At 38.1% G+C, this 18,793-nt stretch overlaps 1 protein-coding gene across 1 annotated transcript; it reads right to left on the minus strand.

Annotated features, from left to right (window-relative positions):
* Positions 1-11,593: 11,593 nt before the first annotated feature.
* LOC135470950 (E3 ubiquitin-protein ligase MARCHF1-like) lies at positions 11,594-15,263 on the minus strand. The gene is made up of 4 exons (XM_064750000.1): positions 15,201-15,263; positions 14,306-14,468; positions 12,846-13,024; positions 11,594-11,929 (listed from the first exon to the last, which is right to left on the minus strand). Exons 1-4 carry the CDS (start codon positions 15,261-15,263, stop codon positions 11,594-11,596), a joined length of 741 nt encoding a protein of 246 aa, XP_064606070.1.
* Positions 15,264-18,793: the final 3,530 nt, after the last annotated feature.

Here is an 18,793-nt window from a genome sequence, read left to right on the forward strand (position 1 = left end):
CCGGCATTTAAGGGCATATGTCATGCATGATATTATGGCATTTAAAAGAACGCTCAAAGGAACCCTAGTATGAAATCAACGAAATAAATTTTGTCTGTTGTAAAATGTAGACAAGAAAGAAATACAAATAAATTTCTTAAATTGAAATGATTATAATTCATATTCCAAAGTCTCCTCATGCATTAAATTACTGTGTGTAAATGTGACGTCATGCCAAGAAATAAAATGAAAATATTAGGCATGGAAGGAACAGAAATTATCCACATTCAATGGCAATGTTTTACTGAGAAAAATCACGTTTCACGACTCACGTTTTACTATTCACTTTACGCTAAATTACGTATGGTTAAGGAGGAGAGCTTAGTTAATCGGAATAATGCCAACCGTTTAACAACTACAGAATTCTTCTCACATTTAAAAAAAAACAGCGGCTATTCTATATGAATATCAAATAAATTAAACAATAATAAAAGTAAATTTAAAAAAAACTTATCAAAACATACAATGCGTTGGGTGAGCACAACATAATTCAATCTGGACCAGAGGAGATGACAAATATACAGTTAATCTCAAATCTGAAATCTCTCTAGAGCTTGGGCATTAGACAACGAGAACAAAATACAAGGAAATGGTTCGAACAATCAAGTATGTGAAACTGTGCAGAAAAATATTCATAGACTAGGAAGAAACTATCTGGATCATCGCTCAGAGCTGAGATCACATATTATAGCATTTACTTGTGAACACATTAGGCAAGACCTTTTTTTTTTGGACTCTCACTGAATTACAGTATGAAAGTTCTGTTGATCTGAATATACTGGGTTTATTCAAACAATATTTGTTAATATAATTTCCGAACATTACTGTATAATGACATATTGGACATGTCTTTGCAGGTCAAAATAACACACTGAGAATCATAAAGAGCAGAATAAAACCTATTCTAAAAAAAAATCTATGTAAAAAAAATTTACATCGCCCGTCTCGTAGATATAACTCACAGGATCAATGACTTCAACACCAAAACCATTGATGAAGTATCCATGTACAGAGTGAAATAAATTTGGTATGTTCACTATCTACACGAAACTAAGCGTAGTGAAATGGTTTTAAAGTTTTACCTTTTGCAACATATTCATATTTAGGTTATTAATTCTGTATGGAGCGGTATACTGAGTGGTCTGTTGAATTTCCACATGCAGGATTGAGTGTGGGTTGCGACGTGGGGAGTGGTCGGGGAGAGGTAGATGGTGGACAGAGATCCAGGTCTAGGATCGTGCTTACAAATATGTATGATGCATGCAGAGGCTTCCCGCGTGGGATGTGGAGAAAAGAAGTTCTAGAGCGCGCCTATATTGCAACAGATGTTGCGCAGTGCTTTGTGTTGTTTTTAATATCGCCGAGGATAACTGGTCATAGGATGTTTTATCTGAATCATTTTTCCTCCGGACCTAAAAATTCCATTTGGCTGCTAAAAGCCGACACCTGTTTCTTTCGGTTCGTTGTTGATGTAAACGGCTGATACGGCAAACTTTTCAGCGCAACTAATTGCTGAACAGTTCGTATTCAGATCCAAAGATATGCGGCGGGATAGTTATAGGTAGATTGACTCTTATGATCACAACAGGCGCCTAAATGTCCCTGCCATTTACGCTACAAAAGAAACGACCATCAACACGTTGCAGTCCTTACATTGTAGCAGTTTGCAGCGTAATAAGACGATCTCCGGTTTCTTGCGTCTAGCCATCACCGCGCTTCAGGGAAATGGCACAGTCGTGTTACCCCACACGTTAAGTGTCAAGCGTTCCACCTGTACATGACAAATGGATGCTTGGGATGCAATTAACAGTCAACCGTTGTCAGCTGTTTAGTATTATTCAGGTGAAACTTATGCAAATGATACCGTTATAAGTCTATTGTTTAGGAACGTTGATTAATGTGTATGGTAAATCGATACTTGTATAATGGCGACAAAAACAAAGTTACAATGCCTGAGTGGTAATCTTTATTGAAAGGAGGAAGAGACCGTCATCACTGAAGTTTCATGTGCAATATATCGCGTTTTATGCCCATAGTATGTAATATATATTGTTTCATTTTATATAAACCCAAAGGTTTCTGAAAATTATATGACAAGGTTAGGCATATGTTTTTTTATACTGTGTGTGCTGCTCGGTCGGGACTTGGCATTCACTGGAGACATGAAATACAACGTCATCACCGCATGCTTTTGCTGTATATGACTATTTCGTCTTATATACAAAAGGATATAAACTTTTAAATATACAAATTATCCAGACAAGCGTTCTGTATCCCGATCATGAGATTGAGAATTTCAATTTGCATATATATTGTCTTGATAACAAAAACTATTCCTTTGGGCAGCACTACAATTTGTTTTTTCCTGGAGTATTATTCCCCTCAATTAATAATGTCATAAAATAATTGCCTGTCATTGTATCTATGTGGATGTCCTCTGGGCATTAATACAGTCACCAAAATGGAATAAAAGGAGCATATTGATACAAAAACTCTTCATCAACAGGTGTGCGTGACATTTATTTACTAAATATGTACAGAAGGGACCTCGCCGAGAGCTAGAACCGTATGCAATGTAACTGCATGTTCATCACCGTTTGGCAAATCAGACGCAATATGTTACCTATAAAGGAATACTATGCATGTAGTATTCTACTTGCCTTGACTCTTTTCTTGTTTTTTCCGTAAATAATCAAACGAAAATAGATATTCACGACATATACATCATGTTCATTGAACGTCAGTGCCACTGTCATTTAGCCGGTAGATCAGAACGTAACCACACATAGCTTACATGCAATGTTGCTAATACTTGTCTGTGTACTGTTTGCCATTTTCCGTAGGATGAATGATTAAGGGTTTAACACCGCCGTAGCGCTGAACTTTGTTTCATATCGAGTCAAATCCCGAGAATGGACTTGATGACGTACGAAACAGGGCTCAGCGGTGTCGGGTTACACAACATACACTAAGACGAAGGTGTTAAGTATTCTTCGACCTTAAAATGAAGAAAATGTGGCACAAACTGTATACTTCACGTTGCCATTCTGTTTTACTTCCTCCACAGAGGTCATGCAATTTAGACCAATAAACCGCAATTTTGGCCCATAGCAGTTGACAAGCTGCGTATATATGACATCGTGTTTTATTGTTGCGCGACGTAGAATTGCAAAAGTTTACTGCACGTGTATTATGACGTCATACCATTGACTCAGATTAGAAGGTCTTGAAACAAATGTTTCTCTTCCAACGTCATGGCGTCTGGGTGTAAAATATAAAATATGTAAAAACAAAAGCGATATTTATAAACTATGCGAAGTAACACTTTTATCACTGAAGGAAATTCCGATAGTTCACTTTTATATAAATCAGGAAGCACTGATATATGTGATACAAGTGAACAACCTCAAATTCTTTTATTTATAGACGTAAACAGCATGAAATGATATTATTCGGGGACGTACACGTATCGGCCGGTGTGTTGCGTGATACGCTCGATGTTGTTTGGTCATATCTATTTAATATGTATACTTGCACACAGCGCGCAGTTAAGAGCGGGGTAGAATGGGAAAATCGAGGAAAAGCTACACAGGCGGTCCAAATGACAGTAAAACGCTTAGTTTTCTTCTGGGACGTTGCAGTCCGTATGTACTTCATATATGTTTTATGAGCACAAGTACACAGCTAATTATGACGCAGTTAAGGAAAGAACAAAGTTTGGGCTTTGGGCCGTCTTGATATAGCCTGCAAGGAGTTTTACGAGTTTCCAATTCTGGACCACTTTGTCGAAACATTCTTGATGGTTTAGTACACAAATATTGCAGTGCACCAATTTGAATTCTCCTTATATAGGCCTACTATATTATTAACATGTATATATAATATTATGTATCCTTTTACAGAAGTACAGTTAGTGTAAATTGTATCTATAGAAGGTCAACGTGGTAAATAAAATAGAAAAGTTGTCTAATTCCACAAATTGTTAACTGTAATGGGTGAATAAGTTCACACCTTAAAATGATAAATTCATTTCCACTCTTACACTTCATGGCTTAAGCTGCTAGTGTAGGTTACATATAGCCACAAGCGCATATGCCCATGTATGGGGGGGGGGGGGGGTATGACGCCTCTTCGACTTAACATATAGGGGCCTACTGTCCCGCGCAAATCATAGCACCATGCATTCAGGCGCTGATATATATGCTGCAAGGTGACCATACAAACACAATCGCCAGTCGCCTGAGAATAAGCCTATATATGATTTAAAAAGTGGTGAACAGCACTCCCTTATATTAGGTGTACACAAATTGTGTTGACCCCAACATTACCACACAGAAACATGATGTACGAAGAGGAACTAGCTGTATAACAATGGGTCATAATTCGGCATTTTTGGAATCCCCTGGGCTCGTATTTATCTAGTAACTTATGACTTACGTCATAAATTACAAGTGTTTAAAAAGACAAACAAGACAAAAGAACTCAAGTTGTGGTTGGTAGAGTGTTCCGCTGTAAAGAATCAGTGTACAAATTTTAAGCTTTCTAGAGCAAAACGTTTTAATTGTAGCTGTGTTTGGATTTTTGACCCAAGACGTTTGATAAATATGAGCCCAGTTCTTCATATGATAACCTAGCAAGTTATAAACAAAATCGGAAATAGCATTCGGTTGAAATATGACAGAGGTCATTATCTTAAAAACTGCTGAGCTTGCTTGTAGACGGCTTGTGCAATTATTTTTTTTTTGTATATCTGCTCGAACAGTAAAAAAGAATTACTGTAACATGTACCAACATAATTTAAAAACGAAAATCGAAAGAAGACTTATTAACCACGAACCTTCCAGAGCATGATGTCATTCATAATTGTTTGATCAGTGCTGGAGATAATATGGCCTGTCGTAGTCCCAAATCCTGAAAGTTGCCCCTGAATGCCTGTTGGAAAGATTTCGAGAAACAGTGCATGTGTGCAGGGAAAAAAAGGTAATTGTCCGTGGATGGGCATCGGGTGTAGTTATATTTGGCAGAGAATCATATAGATATCACTGAACGATCTACAAATGGTCAAGCAGAGCAGCCACCATATATACTTGGTGCGCCTTTATATCAGCAGTGTTAATTTCACATCTCTAATAATCAGCCTCGTGTGACAAATTTCTACTGTTTTCATATTTCTGATATCGTGAGTGGAGATGGGACGATATATTCATTCTGACGGGAGACTTTTCATCTAAAGCCGGCATTAAGCCCATACAATTATGTCGAAAGAGGAAAAGACCGGCGTGGACAACAAAGCCAGCGATGAGATATTATAAAGATCACTCTGAGTTCAGTCTAGAAGATATCGGAAAGTGTCAAGAGTCCTGGGTTAAAAATGGATAGATGAGTTTTCGGACAGCGCTGGTATCAATGGGCAATTTCAGCCCGGTTTACCCGCCTCTGATAGGCTGATCTTATCGGTTGGGTTTAACATCACCGGCTAGAGTCCGGGTTATTGGGGCCTCGGCAGACTTTAATTCGTCGTGTACCCCGTGAATTGGCTAACGCTGAAATGTGCTCTGCTCTCACTCTCATAATATGACGTTCAATTACGATAGTATCTGCATGAGCCCGATTTCTGATCTGTTCACAGCAAGGATATGAAACCAGGTTGCTCATATCGTTATTCGTTTGTATCACTGTTCCCCGAAAATCTGACACAAAACCGATCTTTTTTTTATTTTTTCCGTTTTAACCATTTGACTTCTTTTTCGATGCTTTTAAATATGATGAATAGTAAGTGACGTGGGAATGAACGAAGACGCCAGTGCGTCAGTCTCTAAAACCCTGGTATGCATGAGTTTTATGCATAGAGTTTTCAATCCGTGGTCCGCTCGTAAATAATATTTTATTCACACTTAACTGCCCGCATTTGACAAATACCAAAGGCCCCGTTCCTTCCAGACGACTTTGTTATCAGACTGTATATCTATCGCCAATCAAGCCCGAGAAATGAAGCCTTTACCGTCGTAGGAAATCTTATGGGATTTGGAGCATCGCTCACCCGGCGATACCATCTCGATAGCGTGCCGTCTAATTTAGCGCATCGCCCCCTGATAGCATTATCTCAGGCCGGCTTTTAGATGAGGAATTTGCGCCAAATGATGGGCGGCGTAACGAGAAAATAAAGCGAAATCAGAGACGAGGACATTTAAGAGCAAAAAGTTAGTTTTCTAATCAGGAAGGAGAGACACCTCGATTATTGAAGAGTCCACAGTGATAATGTATATGAGCCCCTGATTAGGGCTGTATTATTCATAAGTATCTATAACTACCTTTGGGCCTCGTGTTTGGATAGGCTCATCTGATGCACTTTGAACACCATCCGAGTTCACCATCTTTAAGATGCTATTGTTGACCTTATAATAAAGAGTTGTTTCGCTGGCTGTGCAGCTTTCCCAAACACACAATTACTCAATGCCCTTGATTTGTCTTCGCCCTTAATTTTCTGGGTACCGCATTAACCTGGTGTGACCTTGAGGAACTTTCGCCACCATCGGGATCGCGGAGGCATATCTCAACCATAGCTTATCTCCGCGCGTGATGATAACGGGGCAGAGATTTAATCCAGTTATATGGAGGGCGGTTTCTTGAAAGAGACTCTTGGAGGATGCGTTAATTTGTAAAACATAAGAAGTGAATGCACTCTATCGTATAGGACTGGGATATAAGCCTACTCGAAAGCATATGATAAATTTGGATAATCCCTTGGAGCGAATTCAGACAGTGTGATGATTGGTATATTTGGTCAAATATAAATGGTGAAACTTTTTCATGATTGTTTTTAAAATACCAACAATGTAACATTAGCATTTTACACGCCCTGTCTTATTTTGAACTGAAGTAAAAAAAAAAAATTATTATGGGTGTACGTCTTAATATGACATGCTAAAAGTCCGTTTCAGACAAGTTTCCTACGCAGTCTTTTAACGTGACTGTATGGCTATTGCATGCATGACAGAGACGCAAAGCTTGGAAATGAATAAAGCAGAGCGCAAATTACAGGATACTTCCAAGAGTGTGGATGATTTTTTTCTGCATATAAGGGGAACACTCTACATATAAGCGAAACATTACAACTTTAAGACATATAAGTACCGTAACCAAATAGCTTGGCCCGACACCGCTGATTCAGTTAAATAAATAGGCTTGTGGTAATAATTTTTCCGTAACGGGTTTTAATGTTGTGAAAATCGGATTGAAACCAGCCACACATCATCTTTAGGGAATACTATATGTATAGCAATGACCGTTCTTCGTTATTCTGTGAATCCATAGCATCGGCGTTTATATAGACCTGCATATAATCACTGTGTGAGAGCCATAGCTATAATGTCATCACGACTGAGAAATGAAATATAGACAAGGTATTACACACCACCCAGCTTTTGAAACCACATTGCATATACGAACTTATAGACAACCGATCATCTTCTGCCAAAATGGTTTATTGACTTGAACATCAAGTGTAATGGATTCTATGATTGGATAGTATTGATCAGTTGAGGGGGTATAACGTGGTAAAGGTATATACATGTGTACACTGAATCTCCCCTAAAATTTGGTATGTAGAAGTGCACTTTTAGAAGCATATAAGGCATTTGAATAAAACATTTGACACACACGCTAAGTTGAAGCAAATTTCGCAACAAATACTTATGTGACCCGATGTAAGATGGATGAATCAGTCAGAATCAAGCAAAATATGTCACTTAAAAAATGCCTATCTTTAGGTGAAGTACATATAGACCAATGACCTATATATGTAACGTATGGCGTAATGTACGCTGGGAATTTGAACAAATAAATGCCACTTGAGAAGAAAGTTTAACGCCAATTCTGATATATGCAGACGTGATTTACGCAGGACGTTGTACAAAAGAGAATCGTCAGGCGGTATATGAATCCAAAATTCATTGTATCCGTTCGGATTATTATTATTTTCGACAATTTTGTAACACATTTTTTGAGAAAACGACAAAAGGTACATAACCGAAACTCCAGTATGTTTTAGGAAGGATCTGAAGTTGTGATTTTTAGTCTTTGGAAACAGTTGGACGCATGACTTGGTGGCTGTATTGGATTTTGATCTAAACCTAGAAACATCTTCTTCTCCAGAACGCTGATGCAACTGAGTTGAAAATTAAACTGCAGTTGCACAAAGCCTGTGCACTTACAGGGCGAGAATACGTACTTTCTCCGTTGAAAATTGTACAAGCCCGCTATTGGTGAAAATGTTGTGTGACCAACAAATTCGTTTTTGGATAATAATTTCTACATTTCTACAGACGATCTCCGGCAAATATTCCTATTTGATGCAGATTTGAACCCAGATTCCGAAATTGCAATTTTTGCAAAACCGGACGTGATATCCTCAAAACCGGAATTGGGTATATCTCCTCAGCCAATAAAGCGAAATGCAATCTTAACAACCTCTTAACATCATCACAAGAGGAGGAGAAAAAATTACATAATCAGAAATGACGTCAGTAAACCGGTAATAGAACATGCCCCCCCAAAATCGCCATTTTTACACTTTTGAAAATTGAAAACCTTCTGCAGCTAAAAAGGCGTAACAGAAATTCATGAAACTTAGGTATGTGGTAGAACGGGAAATGTGCTCTTGTGAGTAAAAATTTGGGTGTCTTCAGGCCATGTGATTTGGCGGAAAAATTTGGGTTGCAGTAAAAACATTTGAGATTCATTTTCTGAAGAACCCCATGTCCGATCGACTTAAAATTTAGCACACATAACAAGTGTTCCCTGAACGCTATTTAGAAAGAATGCAATGCGAATGCAAATTAGGTTTTAACTTATACAACGGAAGTGGTGTCATGTGAAAATGAAAAATTTGAAACGTGTTACAAACGTGTTACCTGACGTAGCTTGATGCCCTGATTACGTTTTTTAAATTTTATCTTGCGAAGTATACTTTGGCAAATTGTGATCATTGTGCGAAAATGCAATTCCCCCATATTTTCAAGTCACGCGACTGAAAACTGTTACAACTGTAAAGTTGAAAATCGTTGTGTGAAAATGGCTATATATTTATATATGTATGCTGAAAATCGTTCAGCTGTGTTAAAACTGCAGAGGACATGCACGCCTTCAAATATTGTCCAAAAGTCGATTTACTACATTTGGAACATGTACATATGCATGCTATATGGTGTACATACAAAGAATGTACGAAGAATCTTCGAAGAATGTGCGCTTTTTGACTGAGTTGGTTATATATCAATGCATAGACACCTTTCCAGTAACCATGACAAAATGCGCCGGAAATACCGGCTTCAACCCCAATATCGCTGCTTTAGAAGCTATATGTTGATTTCTTTTACACCGTACTCAAGAATATTTCACTTACACGACGGCAGCCAGCACTATGAAGGAAGGAAACGAGCAGATTTCGAGGAAACCTACGACCATCCGCAGACTGTTGGCAGACCTTACGATCGAAGACGAAGCCAGCACGAGCTGAACTTGAGCTCACATTGATATTGCTTAGAGGCTTCTGAGGTTATAAAATATACGTGAATATTATGAATGGTTTCAGGGCCTCCGTGGCATAGTGGATAGTGCACTAGTGCAGAACAATGACGCGGGAACCTCTCACCCATGCGACCACTGAGAGCTGAAATCAAGTTCATGCTGGTTTCCTCTCTGATTATACTGGAAAGGTCTACCTGCGGATGATCGAGGGTTTCTCCGAGGCTCTGCTCCTCCCACCATAATACTGGTCGCTGTGGTATAAGTGAAATATTATTGCGTATGGAATAAACTTTCAATCAACTAAATAAATAAATAAATGATTAACTCCTTGTTATACCTATATACGCAGTGCGGCCAAAACAGTTCATCACATGTTGCACGTTCTGTGTAGCAAATGGAACGATTGTTCTAGATGTGATTACGGCGTTGCAAGTATAGTGAGCCTTATTGCAGTGTCCTGTATACCTTACAATATCATCCAACAGTCTGAATCAATCGAGAGAAAGTGAGGTGGTTTTCCAGGACGAGTTCCCTCCCTTCACACAACCTTGCCTTGGTTCCATACTTAAGCCCCGTCCTGTGTTGAGTTGTGTTTTCTTACCAAACTTTCGATAAATAGGAGGGAAATTTCCATCTTTCTCTCTATTGCATGAGACACAATGATTTTTATTTGTCCCTGTCTTTGTAGTCTTTAGAAAGAGCGTTGTACAGGCAAGGGTACTTTTCATTCCCCTGTATCAACGAAACTGTTGAGTGTTGTTGAACGGATTTGAAGAACCCGTCCAGGTTACTCAACACGGCTCAACTTGTTAACTAAACTTCAAGTTGACTCTTGTTGAGTCAACAAAAGTCGAATGATGTTGGATGGTCTGGACGGGGCTTTACCAATTAGTGAAAAGCATTTAATCATGGTCTCAATCTTGATGATTCCTTACCGTTCATGACACTAAAATATACCCTCGGTCACAACACAGATACAGGTGGTCCAGATGATAGATGTGTCTCTCCTGCGTGGGCCTACAAAAACCACTGATGTCATCTTGTTCTTTTTGCTTTTTCAAATATCAATGCTGGACAGAAGCGCATACCGGCTTCCTACCTGAATATGATCTACATATATTTTTTGGAAAGAAATAATGGTTTCCACGTTCTTCTGAAAATGTTTCAATAGAATACAGCGTTCCACTTTTTAGAAAGGTATTTTTTTTTTAAAAGGTTAAATCTGGTAACAGAATCTTTCTTACAGATATCTGCGATCTTGATTTGTGTATATATTACAGGTCTGGATATTCATTACAACCTAACATTATTGGATGAACAATTACCCAGAAGCTATGATATGCCTAAGAACGTGCATCTCATGCATGTAGAACAAAAATTACAACTTATAACGACGTCAGTGTACGCAGCAGATGAATGACATGCTGTATTGTCTAAAATCACTTTTTTTGAACATGATGATATTTACATATATACTTTCGCCTGACCTGTTTTTATCACCTGCGAGAAAAAGATAAAGATATAGTGTACCATATCACTTTCAGACATGATCCACAACGCCTTCATCACTTTCGCACTTCTCTGTTATAAGATATCTTATCAATTTATATTTGTTTTAAGGTTTGTTCCTATTAAAACAACTGATGCTTTCGCTCTACATGAAACCCGGCATTTTTTTAAAATCCATTTGTACATAGTTATGAATATTTCTTTGGTAAATAAATATTGTTAACGCCTGTATGGACAGAAATTTTGAATGTAAAGTTTGTGATGTGAATAAGTAAGGATTAGTATCTTAATTCTAAAGGTCACTTATAATAATATAAGAAAAAGAAAAAAAATCATGCGGTATAAAATTTTCGTATATCATCCTTTCCTGACATCGTGCATTTAAATACCGAAGGCAAGCAGACAGCAATGTATTGTAAATGACAAAAATATGACCATTTATTAGTCACTTGTATGTGAATTGAAAATTAAAATGAAACATCACAGTTACCGGTACGTCAACTCTAACTTTCAGCTTTTATACTGTGAGACCAAGTTGCTGAAGAATTCTGCGCCTGCGCATTAATCGGCAATGTGCCGCGGTTTCCAGGTAGATCCAAGAACCAATGAAGATGAGGGTGGCTGTCCCGGACAAGAGAAGAAAGCAGAGACATAGCAAAAACTGAAGGTGTGGATCACCGGTCACATTGTCATGATCATTCTGCAACACTTTGAAAGTTTTCACCGTGAAGGTACCGGCAGAGCCGGTGATGATCAACAACAGAAACACAAGGACGACAAAGACGAACCTGTTTTCTAAACATCTTCCCAAGCGCCGTGAGAGAGAGCCTTGGCTCGCATCAGATGGCCAGTTCTGCAAATGGACAGGAAAAAAGATATAAAAAAGACGTTTAACAGGATTTATAATCCTTTGTGTGGCATCCATGTAATACAAAAGACTCTGAAGAGCAATGACATTTATTCTAAGTGTTCATTTAAATGCTTAAAAATTAGTGTCTAAAACGCAATTTTGTAGCTCCATAGTCTTTCCAAAACAACCTTGAACCGCAATTAACCAAAGTATTAAAACAGTATATAAACTAAAAATACGACAGCTTCATGAAGCAGTTTAAGATGCTTCAGGCGCAAAAAGACAGGAACAATTGGATTTGTTCTAAGCGGTTCAGATGCAATGTTCTAGGCGCAAAAATTTAACAAACTCCAAATTTTGCACCACGCTAGTTTAAAATTGTCATTAATGAAAATATCTATCTCAATTGCCGTTTTCATATATCCATACGGGTATAAAATACAAAGTATATCATTATGGAGAGTACAGATTGGAACAGTGACGAGAGTGTGATGTTTGTGAAATGGTTACACGTAACCGGGGAAGCCTGACCTTTTGTCAGTTTATTGTTCATTATGAGAATACACATGGTAATTTAGGAACCAGGTATAGAAAATTGTCAGTCTGAAGACCCACCCACTTTTTTCATGTCTATTTTCTTCAATTCTCATGGTTTGGATGTTACTATGTCAGCAGGTGATGTCAGTTCATTTATTTATTTCACTGATGTTTATATAATCAAAACTTGTTCTGATTTAGTATATAAGGTTGAATGAAAATGGAATGCAGAGTGTAAAGCGTCGATCTTGAGGAAATTGCTACACATGATCAGAATCCTACAAATTACATGATGTACTTTGTAGTTATGCCAATCTATGATGCAGAAATCTGCCATCACGTGATCATTATACATCTGCTAGAATTATACCGCATTACGTACCTGTATCGAAACTATGGGAATGACGTCTGACTGAGACGAGGGTGGAGACACGAAAAACGTCCCTCCACAGATTTCACATGCGTTAGACCCTTTCTGTCGCACCCACATAATCAGACAGGTAGCATGGACACGCTTCACGGATCCTTTGCATTTACAGGCTGTGTCACGTAATATCTCACCTGTACACATAGAGTTACAAAAGAACATAACAAAATCTTGTCGTTTAAATCGGCTGATATTAGCAAAGGTTTGCCGCGTAAAAATACGGGTCGGTTGGACCATCTGACGAATGAGTTTGCATGCTCGATCGAAATCATGGGATGCGATTTCGTCAAATGCTCGGTGAAGGCCGTAAACCTGACGTCCGTCAGAATAGCTAGGTGAAAAATTTCTGAGTATGGTGTTAATCCCAAATCAGATTGTGTACTACATACACTGAAAAAAAACAACAACAAATGTTTAACATTTAAACATCGCATTGCAACAGATAATAAGCGTGCTTAATGTTTACTTGTAACATGTTTAATATTTAAACACTTAAACATGTTTATCCAACAACTTATAATAAAACCGCTTTATCATGTTGGTCATATACATTGAAAACTTAAGCAATAAACCCATTCAATTTACTTCATAAATTGTTGCATTTATACTATAAATGTGAGTATTTACAAAATGCTCCACGTATTTATAAAATAAATCAATATATTTATGAAACATACACATGTATTTGAAAAGTAAACACACCTTGAACATGTTAAAAGTAAGCATTCATTATAGTGTGTGCACGTGTTACCGTTCAAAAAGGGTATGAATTTCCTAAAATGTATAAAACGGATCAAATTTTTGAAACTTTGGAATCATTTTAACGCTCTAAGTAGTATAGGTACGAGTCTGAAAGGCATTAATTTGTTAAGCACGTTCATTATCTGTTGCACAGATATGGTTAAATGATAAACATTTGCTTTTTCAGTGCATATACCTTTGTTTACAGATAAAAAGTTCGATAGGAATGTAACGTTTAATCCGACATATCCATAAACCAGCCATCAAGCATAAGAGACGTTCTGAGTGAATAATTGCAAGACCAATTTCAATAAACCACCAAATAACTTGGTGTAAGAAATCAGGGCGGATCCTTGCCAAGAGAAGCTGTCAAAAATTTTCAGTATTTTAAATACACAATGAATGTCCCTGGTTGAAAACACTGTATTGATTATTTTACCGGTACTAATAATGACAGAGTATCAAATGGGTCTTGCAATTATCGACTTGGAACGTCGCTTCATGGTTTACGAGTGGTAATCGAGTGTCGGACTTGACCACTGGACGAACGACCAATTCGATACTATAGCCGTATTCAAACAGGAGTGGGAGAACTACATCTTCTAACATGCGCACACATCCAATCTATCAATTAAATATACCAAAGTACACATGGATATGAAGTTTATGTTTACCAGATTCTTCAAACCCAAGCTGGCAAATGCGGCATATAGAAGAGTCGGAACCATTGGAAGTAGTCGGGATTTCTGGATTCTCCTCTTGAGAAGCTTCGGGCCTGACAACGGGGGACTCTATTGGAACAGTAGAACTTTCCGTAATCAGCAAAATGGAAGACTCCTAAAAGTGAAGGGTATAAATTTATTTGCTCCGGATTTTCAGTCGCTTCAGCCTCAGGTCAGTTGTACCACGACAGTACTCTTTGTATAGACTAAAATAGTCCATCTGACAAAAGAAAGACATACTTATGCAATGATACAATGGGAAACGAAAATGTTTATCATTTAAACATATCTCTGCAACAGATAATAAACGTACTTAACAAATTAATGCCTTTCAGTAAATATCGGCCTTATTATCACTTGTTGGATAAACATGTTTAAGTGTTAAAGTATTAAACATGTTACAATTAATCATTAAGCACGTTTTTATCTGTTGCAAAGAGAGGTTTAAATGTTAAACATTTGTTTTATTTCAGTGCACTCATGCAACTGAAATGCCATGTCAGGTATGACAGATATGACTCCCCATCCAGTTGCAGTCTTCTGACACTGGATTGGCCATGTGCCTTACATAAGCTGACGTCTAGAAGTCTAACACTAGACCTCTATTCTATTTATTCTGTTAAAAGAGTAAAAGCCATGTGGTAGTCAAGAGTTCCAAAACATTTCTGGCCAATATTTCTTTGTCAATAGGCCTAAGTGTAAATATAACTCGGAAGCATGTCACTTTGCATGACGTATAGGCCTAACATTAGACGCGTGGCGTCAAACTATGAAGACTGGACAAAGAAGACTTATTTCTGGAGTCGGGTAATTGTCGCTGCGTTAATTGCTTTATGTATTGTCCTACCCTCATTCCGCTAGCTTCCCCGCCTGTGCATTCGTCATCGGGACTAGATTTCGGGTCACTCATAGGCTTATGTTCGAAACTCTTCGGGTAGCCATGTCATCATCCCCGTTTCATGACAACAATGTTGTCAATCAGCATAGTGACGCAACAGAGAGATGACGTAAGCAATTAGTCTGTAGGTTTTTGACTGTGTAGAAGCAACAGGACGTCACAGTTATTAAATAACAATCTTGTCTTTTTCCCTCAGAGAATTTAGGTACAATATTTATTTGATCAATACTTTTTTTTACCTAAATAAGAAAATCTTTCTTAGACCTATAATAACATAATACATTTAAGCCCTATGAGGATTTCTTTAATTAAACGCCTCTCTCCCCCCATATCCCATGTCGGAAACATTCCCATCCATTAGAATTTCTCTGTGACGTCACTGCGTCACAACTGCATGCTTACGTTGATAATGGGTGGGGTTACTTTTAGTAGGCTAGGGATGGTACCATACAAAAAAAGGTCTACGAGCTCTTTACCTGTGGTAGTTTGTCCAAAAGTGTCTGGACAAACGAAAGATGAAAGATAATGAAAGATAAGTAAGTCGATGGACAGAGACAAAAACATGTTTCTCTTATAACTCCATGGTCCGACGTAAATATAAATTTCAGTCTTGGCCTAATGGGAAAAATTGATGTCAAAAACAACGCACGTTAAGCTTAGGCTGAAATCTGAATACATGCACACTTTTGAACCAATGCGTCCAGTAAGTAGTCCTAATGATCCTGAAACCGATGACACTTGTAACTCCATTGACTGAAATTGTAGACTCTTTTGATGGTATCATTTATATGCTGGCATGGGGTTTAACTTTCAGCAAACTTCAGTCATGTCACAACAAGCGGTACCAGGACGGTTTCACATCAGGCAACACGTCGAAAACAAGAAGACATTGCGTCTCCAGCCAGCCACAGTATATTGAGTAAACGCGCTTTTTGCCAACTTACTTTCTCTAAATAGGTGTGTCAGAAGCCGGAATTGGAGACTCGAGGGAGAGCAAAATAAAAGGTCCAAATCTCAACAGAACACATCGTTTTCTTCCCTGACGTTGCAGTGCTTGTGTGTTTCATTGTCCTTTCAGCGCTGGAAAATTTTACAAAAAAATGGTCTAAAGGGGAGAAGGTAGAACCTTCAGTCCTTGACACTTCACTTGAGCTAGTTAAGAAAAACGTTGTGTATGCAATCCATCATATCAGTACTAAAGCTCATGTGACAGCCTGACAAGTTCTGAAGGATACTACCGTGCGAAAGGTACTTCATGAGCTTCAGGGAAAATACGTTTTTGTTTCTGCGGACAAAGCCCCTAATAATATTATATTTTTCTGCAAGAATTATTACTATCAGGTTCTTGTGAAGGAGCTTAATATCACAACATCTGCCGCAACATCAACGTATTCCATAAACCTAATCTCCGGAGGCACTATTCAAAAACATCACAGGAGTATATCCGCACCTTCCTGTCACATCGACATACAACAACTTTACTGGATTTCGAAAAATACATAAATCCCCATACAAAGCTCGCTTTATAGCAGGATCAAAAAGCTGCACAACCAAACTCGTACCTACATTCTTAACGAAGGCACTATACTCATTTTGGATGAAGTACTGTTGTGCAATTGCAAAAAATTCAGTTGTCAGCTATATGCGATACTTAAAAACTCTAAACCTCTCAGTGAAGAATTATACGCCCTGACACACGTACGGTATAAGGGCGTTTTTGGGATTTCTTCACTCTCTATACTACTGTTCCTCACGAGGATTTAATAGACAGAATTTCATCAGTAATTGTTTTGGTGTTTAATAAATCCGGTCACCGCTATATTACGTCAGAGGCGACAAAGCCTTCTTCAGTTCCGCTACATACAAGGGTTACCATTCATGGGATGTTTCGATGTTTATTGAGTTGCTTAAATTTGTCATTAATAACATGAAATTCGTTATTGTGTGAAATTCGGGGAAACCATATATGCACGATGTATAGGTATTCCGATGGGAACAAATTGTGCCCCGCTTTTGAACGACCTATACATGATCTTACATGAATATGACTATATGCAAAAACTATGAAGGAGTAATCCTCACCAAGCCCGATCTTTCTCATTCACTAAACGGTATATTGATGATCTGTTAGCTTAAAACAATCCATATTTTGCAAAGGCTGTGAAAGATATTTACCCAAGGAAACCAAACTCTCCAGATAGCACATTTTATCTGGACCTATATTTGTACAAAGACCAAAACGGATTTCTCTCTCGCAGACTTTATACACAAGAGGGATAGTTTCAAGTTTGACAGAGTAAATTTTTCTTACCAGCAACATGCCGAATGGTCCTGCATATGGCGTGTACATATCTCGTCTTGTAGTATTTGTTACATCCTGCGTGTTGCCCGACGATTTCAATTAACATCACAAGTTATTACCGAAAAAAACTGGTGTGTAGGCTTATTTCCTTTGCCTTCACTCCAAGTTTCTTAAGTTTTATGATGAATATAATTCTCTTGAAAGTAAATATAAACAGAGCGTCCAGAATCTCTGGCGCCCTACTTCATGATTGTGTCTAATTCCGCTCACCGGGGGACAGTAGGCCTATATTCATCGAGTTGAATTCGACCCCCACGTTGGATATGAACAGTTGCAATGAAAGCGCAACTGAGATACACATTTTGATAACAACTGATATTCTCGCATGCTACACGATTTGAATACAGATTTCACTCAGTCGACCAGAACATGCCTTTCGTCTTTCCTACATCACTGAAAACTTTTGAGTGCTTCTCCTTTTTTGTGTGTCCTATTTTAGTACTTTATACATTTTCTTAGTTCTTTCGTGGTTTGCCCTGTACGTCGTTTTGGGAATTGACCTTGCGATTATTGACCTGGAACGTCCTTATTGATTGCTGGCTGGTATACGAATGCCTGTTTCGACGTCTACATTTTGTGAGCACACATATACCGACAACTGTGACATAAGAAGAAAGGAACAAGTTTTCATTTACATGTAGCTTTCGACCGTTTTGTCACAGGCGGGAGGAGATTTACTGGTCAGATGGGACCCAGTTGTTCTAAAGGGTATTAGTACTTAAATCCGATATTAAGTTTAGTCCAGACTTTGTATTATGTTGAGACTGGTATTAAGATTTAAGCCTGGCTTAAATTTACAACACTTATGAACAGTTGGCTCGAGCTTACGGTCCAGCAAGAATATAGCATCCTAGGAAAACAGGACCTAACCAAATGCTATACCAGTTATCCCCATTTGTCTTTTTAACCAAACTGTTCAACTTACTGTAATATCAGTAAGTTGATATATGTATATATGTTTTAAGATTAAGTAGTTTTCAACAACAAGCTTCATTTGTTGCAATCAAGTCCCAGTACAAAGTCACATTTACGTACAGTTCTGACTATGGCAAATGTCATGCTAAAGATATGACACCCAGTCACACTATCTGAACAACAGGGAATCCAGTAGAATATCCTTATATACTGAGAGCCAAGACTTGGAAGAATCATGCAAAATATTGCGAATTTAAGACATTAC

Source organism: Liolophura sinensis, chromosome 7 (assembly GCF_032854445.1).
Source record: "Liolophura sinensis isolate JHLJ2023 chromosome 7, CUHK_Ljap_v2, whole genome shotgun sequence".
Classification (NCBI taxonomy): Eukaryota; Metazoa; Mollusca; class Polyplacophora; order Chitonida; family Chitonidae; genus Liolophura; species Liolophura sinensis.

What these genes read in the sequence shown, in the direction of transcription:
- LOC135470950 (XM_064750000.1), bottom strand. Translation starts at nt 15,263, where the DNA reads ATGAGTGACCCGAAATCTAGTCCCGATGACGAATGCACAGGCGGGGAA. An exon ending in GGGAAGCTAGCGGAATGAGG is followed by an intron (nt 14,469 to 15,200) that starts GTAGGACAATAC and finishes CTTCACTTTTAG; the next exon opens with GAGTCTTCCATTTTGCTGAT. An exon ending in GCTTGGGTTTGAAGAATCTG is followed by an intron (nt 13,025 to 14,305) that starts GTAAACATAAAC and finishes CTATGTGTACAG; the next exon opens with GTGAGATATTACGTGACACA.